We start from the raw sequence: 7,065 nt of genomic DNA, 5'->3' as shown, positions 1-7,065 counted from the left end.
ATTTAGCAGGCACGTCCACACACTCTATTTCTTCATTGAAGAGAAACTTCTGAGCTCCTCAAAAGTTAGCAAGGATCAAAATTTAAGCACAAATTCTGGCATTGTATCTCAATATGTACTTGCTAAAGGATTTTTCACAGTACACTGTAAGGTTGAAATTATTCCCACTATTTTTATAGATGAAGAAAGACTGGGAATAGGGATAAGGAAATTAACATTTATAAACTATCTACTACATTCCAGGTCCCGTTAAGTGACATTTAATTTTTAATATTTTATTTGTTAGTTTTATTTCTATTTCAGTTACTTATCAAAGTAATCCTAAACGACAGATACTGTGTACCCTTTGTAATTGATGAGATACTGAAAAACCTAGGTTAAAAAAATGGTCATGACTTAAACTCAAGGCACGTTCCAATGTGAAGCCAAATGTCCAACAGCAACAAAAATGTGGAAGTAAACCTACCACAAATTAGAATATGGAAAAGTAGCTTATAAACTACGAACTTTAAAACATGGTTCTTAATGCTTGGATGACAGAGAAAGATCAGTGCTTCTGGAAAAAGACTAATTGGCCCCATCAGAGACTTTTCCTCCATGCATTATTATCCCTTCCTTTCATTCGCTTTATGAAATACATGCCAATTCAAGAAAAATGTTTTCAACAGTGGTTTGTTTCCAATAATTTAAACTGAACAGTGATGGGTGATTTTTACATATATCTGTGTCATCCAACCTACTATATATCTTTTCCATTCTATTGGATATATATTAAATATATATATACACACACATATGTACATATATATTTTGTTTCCACTGGACAGTGCTACATATCTGATAATCTGATAAAATTTTTCAAAGGTGGCCTGACCATCATATTTAAAATTAACAATCTTATTCCCCCTTCCCTGGCACTCCCTATTCCTGCTTTATTTTTCTCCAAATACACCTTCAAAATCTTACATTCATTTTACTTATTTACTATTTGTCTTCCTCCACTAGAATGTTTCATAAGAAGAGATTTTTGTCTATGTACCTAATTTTTTCTAGTTTCAAAGGACTCTATTTGTTGAATGATTAAATGAATAGCCAGGAGAAATTGTGTCCTTCCTTAAAATTCACAGATGCAGGCAAGACACAAAACTCTCCATTCCCACCTCCAGTTTATTTCTTATGTAAACATAGAAGATAGTTACATCCAAGGAAAAGGGCAAGGGTTTTCTCTTACAGCAAAGTAACAAGTATCTTTTCAAGATCTTATACATAAATGCAGTAAATGAAGAGGCTGAAGTCAAACTATTTGCATTATTCTGTCATATCAGAAACATAAGCAACTTGAAAGTTTTAGGTGAATCGGTTCTACACCTTCCTTTGCCACACCTGCATTTTGAAAAACATTCCATTTTCCAGAAATTTTTTAGACACATCATGCAAACAGATACTCTCCTAGGAATGTTTTGAGATCACTCTGTGCTAGTGAACAGGAACAAAGAACATAAATAACAACCATCAATTTCACAAAACACCCCTCCCCCCAAGCAAAAATCTCAAAGTGCTCACAAAAAATTTTACAACAATCTTACAAGGCAAACATAAAACTTAAACACAGTTTCAACCAAAGACTTTTTCAAACATCCAAGATACTAGATACCAATTCCTAAAATATCAGTTTATTCCTGTTCTTTTGTTCTCTCCTCCCATCCCCATCCCTCCCTCTTCAAAATTTCACCCTAGGAAGCAAAAATAAGAAAAGTACTTCAATCACAAACTACTTCAGAAAGGGAAATATTTTCATGCCTAAAAATGGCCAATCTTAGGTCAAATGGGAAAGAAAATTGAGCACTAAGCTATCATATTCTCTAGTGGAAAAAAAACGCAATTTTCTAGTACTCAAATGGCAACATTCATGAACATACAAAACTCTCCTCTCGTTTTCCCCTCTACTCTCTTCTCAGGAAGAATTAAATATAAATCATAGAATTTTAGGCCTAGAAATGATCTTACAAGTTATCAACATCAAAGTTATTATTTTACATATGAAGTTAAGTTCAAGGAGAGGTGACCTGCCCAACATCACTAACTAGTGACCTGGGTTAGGAAGTCAATTTTCTCATCAAATATGAGACCTGGACTTTTTGAAGTCTCTCCCAGAGTTAAAATTCTATGAAGAATATCTTTCCCACAAAAGTATCACAAAAGGATATTTAACATTTAGATCAACACGTGATTTTTTCACAAAACTTTTATAAATGGTACAAAGTATATCACATTTTAAAATATGGAAGGGCTTCAATAAAAATTAAATTCAGTAGAAATTCTACACAAAGCTGAGGTAAGTAGAGGAGGAACAGAACAGCTTGAAAGTAAGAAACATCCAGTCTAGTTTCTTTATTAAAAGTGTACCTGTGGGGCCGAGCCTGTGGCGCACTCGGGAGGGTGCGGCGCTGGGAGCGCGGCGACGCTCCCAGTGGCTGCGGGTTCGGATCCTATATAGGAATGGCCAGGGCACTCACTGGCTGAGTGCCGGTCACGAAAAAGAAAAAAAAAAAAAAAAAAGTGTACCTGTGGTTTAGAGAAAAAGATTTGCCCTGCAATATATTTTAATCTTTGTTATAACAATAAAAAAGTTGTAAATTAGGGCCGGCCCGTGGCTCACTCGGGAGAGTACGGTGCTGATAACACCAAGGCCCCGGGTTCGGATCCCATATACGGATGGCCGGTTCGCTCACTGGCTGAGCGTGGTGCTCACAACACCAAGTCAAGGGTTAAGATCCCCTTACCGGTCATCTTTAAAAAAAAAAAAAAAAAAGTTGTAAATTATATGTAGACAGGGATATGAGAGAGCTATGGCCCAGAACACAGTCTGAAATATTATTGTCACTAAAATAATTATACAATCATCATTTTGCTTTTGGCACTTTTCTGGAAATACAGAGTAAAAACTCTAGGGATGGTTAAGATTTCTGTCAAAATATAGTGGAAGTAAACTGTAACAATGTAAATTAAAAATTTATAACAACACTAATAAATTTATAAAATTTATAATAACACTAATAGTTACCCATGGGTATCCAGTGATGCTAGAACTAATATATACTGCCAATTCAAAATTTTAAAAGGGAATGAACTATTGATACTCACAACATGGATGAAATGCACAGATATTACACTGGATCAAAAAAAGCATAAGATTCCATTTATATGACATTGCAGAAAAGGCAAAATTACAGCGATGAATTTTGCCAGAGTTTAGAGCTAGAAGGGTTGATTACAAAGGGGCAGCATGAGGGAGTTTTGGGGGTGATAGAACTGTTCTTTTTACTGATTGCAGTGGTGGTGCACAAATCTATAATCTGTTAAAATTCATAGAACTGTACACCAGAAAGGCCAACCTTACTACATGTTAACCAAAAAATAGAATAAAATAAAGAACTTTAAAAGGAAACAGTAGGACAAATATCTTTGGTAAAGTTGGAATTTCTAAGAAAAGTAATTTTCACAGCTTCATGACAATGGTATAATTTTACTGTTCACAAAATTATTGAAACCAACTGTATTAAATAAGCTCAAGAAACTTGGGCCCAATTAATCATTTCTAAAATATGTATACTAACAACTCAGGGATATAAGGAATATTAACCCATTACAAGGAAATTCTCCTACTCCCAAGTGAATCTGAATTGTGTTGCTTTACAGTTTAAAACAACAGGTACCTTGGTGTTTACTTTAGAATCCAAGAGCAGTTGGTTAAAAATTTAAAAAATATATTGCTATTCCTATCTGTTCCTAAAGTGACTAGTAACAGATAAGTGTTTTTAAATTTATTTTCTCTTCTTGTTATCCTAATTCATTAAACTTATTATATAGTTAAATTTTATACTTAAATCAATTATCTAGAGATTCCAAATCAGAATCTGCAAATACTGCTGGATCCTGTCACTAAAATCAAGAATATTTAAGATAGGAACAGTTTCTGTAAGTTTACCACTGAGACTTAAATGTAATGTCCGAGACAAGACAGAATCCCATCAGCTTTATCATACCTCCCATAACCTTGAAGCATTCAGAAGTTGAGAAAGAAAAATATGTGTAAGCAGACCAAAAATAAGACGTAAAGATGGGGGAAGCGGGGGGTATTGGAATGCAATATTACAAATGCTGCATTTCTACAGAAACATTTACCTAGTAGAATGATACAAGGTTTATAAAGCAAGTCTGTGATTCTAATTATAGCAGATTTTGTCTTTTGAGATCATGCCTAGGTAGTTTTTCCCCACTGCTTCTGCCATGGACAGAGGTTAAGTGCTTTTTGAGAGCAGATTTGTGCTTGAAATCCATATCACAACAGTGGCATTTGTATGGCCGATCCCCACTGTGTATGTTCAAGTGGTCCTGAAGTGTGCTTTTAGCAGTAAATGTTTTCAAGCACACTGTACACTGAAAGGGCCGTATGCCCATGTGCCCTCGAATGTGTCGGTTGAGATTTTTCTTCTGTGTAAATGTTTTCCCACATTGTAAACACAAGAACAGTTTATGCATCTTAAGGTGGCGCAGATAGTTTTCAACATGAAGAAAGCCTCGAGGACACCTAGGACACTGGTGCCTCAGTGAATAACCCTCCTCCAGATTCTGAATCTCATTCACTGTACCATGACTTCCTTCAGTATTCTCACAAAATAAGCCCTGACCTTGACTCCCAGGAACTTCTGCCATTCTACCCTCAACTGTAGAATTGATCAATGAATGCTGTGTTTCAGAGAAATACATGCTTGCTTTTGAAGAGGTACACGGCTGTGAAAACTGCCCATTTTCTACACCAGCTGTACTGATAGACTCTACATGTAGGATACAAATTTCATTGTCTTTAAAACCTATATCTACTGTAGATAGCTCTGGTGACTTCATTTCCTTTCTCTCTGATGCCAAATTCTCTACTGTAGACTGTAAAGCATTACTTTGCTCTTCTTTAACATGGAAATCTATGTTTACAGGACTATATTCTGAAATTTCAATTATCTCACAGTCTTTATCAGAATTTTCTTCTTCATTCTTAACATCTAGATCAGAGGATTGACATAGGTCAGTGTGCTGGTTGTTGTTTTTCATAGAAAGATCAATTTCCAGGTACTTTGACAAAGCTTCTGTGCACTTTTCCACAATGTGAACCATCTGAAGGTAACTGGCAGCAGTCAAATATTTCAAAAGCTCTTTCCTTTTAACTTCAAGTGCTCCAGTATAGCAAGACAGCAACAATTTTCTGCCAACTTCTGCACTCTGCAAGATGGTGATTCTGACATGTTTTGACTGTGTGAGTAAAAACTGATCTCTCATGAAAGTGGAGCAAGCAGCCAAAATCACCTTGTGCCCTTGGAACTCAGTGTCATTAATATAAATTGATACATCACAAAATAAATTCTGCTGTCTCAAGAGATTCATTCTCTGCAAGACCACATCTCCTTGTTGTTCAAACTGGAAGTGTAGAACATCAGACTCTGCAGCCATGGTCACAATCTAAGGAAAATAACAACACAAACATTGATGTAAGGATAGGAAATGTTTTCCCACACTGTGATAATAAACAAAAAACACCCCACCCCTCAAACCTGAACTGGGAAAGAGAAGAGCCAAATTCCAATCTGGGTGCTAAGAGTGTACATCATCTCAAAAGCAAGAAAATTATAATGCTTTTTTTCTATGATCTCATAGCATATTTTTCATATTTTTATTGCAGAATTGAATTGTAGTTAACAGTTTCAGTGTTCGTAACCTTGGCTAAATTTTATGTGGCTTGTGGCCAGAAACACTGTTAATTTTGAGTACCCAGTAACTAGCACAGTAGTCACCACAAAGTATACTTAACATAGTGTCCCAAATTAGAAACCTTAATGTTATGTCCAAACTTCTTTCTCCCCACCAATACAACAGGTCCTCATTTCTGTTCACTTAGACCTGTCTCTTCCAACAGGTCTCCTTGATGTCATACACGTCTATATTCCAAACTACCCTCCTGAGTGCCACCAGAATTAAGTTTTAAATAAGTTTTAATTCCTTAAAACATATTTTTAAAAACATTTCTCTCTGCTTTAAATCCTCCATCACTATCCTCTACCTTGAGGACAGCCTAACATACTCAAGAAAGAATACAAGATACATCACGATTTAGCCCTAACCCATCTTTCTGGCTTTATCTCCCTCTATTCTTTTTCTCATACTCGAAGCTCCTTCGATTCTAAATATTTTATCATTGCCCAGTCAAAAAGGCCCGAATATACCTTTGCACATCTGTTACATCTGCGCCTTCAATGCCTTTTTCCAGCTAGTGATTTGCCTCCTTTAAGCCCAAATCAAATAAGACCAACGTGACGACTCCTCGCGTCTCCCCGACAGGTGCTCCCCGAGCACCGTGAGCTGGTGCTTGGCTAATCTGGGTTCGTGCCCCAAGCACGAGGGCCCACACAGAGGAGGAGGAGCTCAGGGAACATCTGCTGAACTGAAACCGGATCGCAGGTGTCCTGGAAGATCCCTCCAGCTCTGCACGCAGGTCTTGCCTAGCCAAGGCCCTAGCAGCCAACTGGTTGCAGCGCCGGATCAGCCACGCCGGGGCCGCGCCCAGCTGCCCTCCTCCACGCCCTCTACGTCGGGCCTTCCCACCCGCCGAATCCCCTTCGCGCATACTTACCAACTGCGAAAATTAGAGTCGAGGCTTCCGCGGCAGCCGCGGCCCAAGCCGGAAGTCGGATTTAGCCTGGGAGGAAACACATCCGGTGTCCACCAGCTTTATTCTTTACTGAGGAAAGAGGCCGTCTGGGCGCCCCGGAAGGACATCCTTAGACGCTCTCCCTTTCTCACTTCCCCGGCTCCTGAGATGACAGAAAGGCGCCTGAGTACCAACCGGCAAGCCCGTTTCTCCTGTCCCGGTTTCGTCACGCGAACCGTTACCCTTTGTGAGTCCCCCCCGAACGTCCGAATTGAAGACGGGGTGTGAAATTGGATCACGGCACGTCTGTCAGAGTACCCAGTGGCTAGACCCCGGAAAGGCCCTTACAGATTATTATGGGGCGG

The 7,065-nt window shown here is 38.2% G+C and overlaps 1 protein-coding gene across 1 annotated transcript; it reads right to left on the bottom strand.

Annotated features, from left to right (window-relative positions):
• Window positions 1-3,942: 3,942 nt before the first annotated feature.
• On the bottom strand, window positions 3,943-6,767 carry ZBTB6 (zinc finger and BTB domain containing 6). Its single transcript, XM_063082515.1, has 2 exons — window positions 6,683-6,767; window positions 3,943-5,514 (listed from the first exon to the last, which is right to left on the bottom strand). Exon 2 carries the CDS (start codon window positions 5,503-5,505, stop codon window positions 4,231-4,233), a length of 1,275 nt encoding a protein of 424 aa, XP_062938585.1. The 5' UTR covers window positions 5,506-5,514; window positions 6,683-6,767; the 3' UTR covers window positions 3,943-4,230.
• Between the last annotated feature and the right edge of the window lie 298 nt (window positions 6,768-7,065).

The sequence above is a fragment of the Cynocephalus volans genome, chromosome 17 (assembly GCF_027409185.1).
Source record: "Cynocephalus volans isolate mCynVol1 chromosome 17, mCynVol1.pri, whole genome shotgun sequence".
NCBI classification, from domain to species: Eukaryota; Metazoa; Chordata; class Mammalia; order Dermoptera; family Cynocephalidae; genus Cynocephalus; species Cynocephalus volans.
Note: the sequence above shows the minus strand (reverse complement) of the source record. Positions and strands in the feature narration are given on the sequence as shown.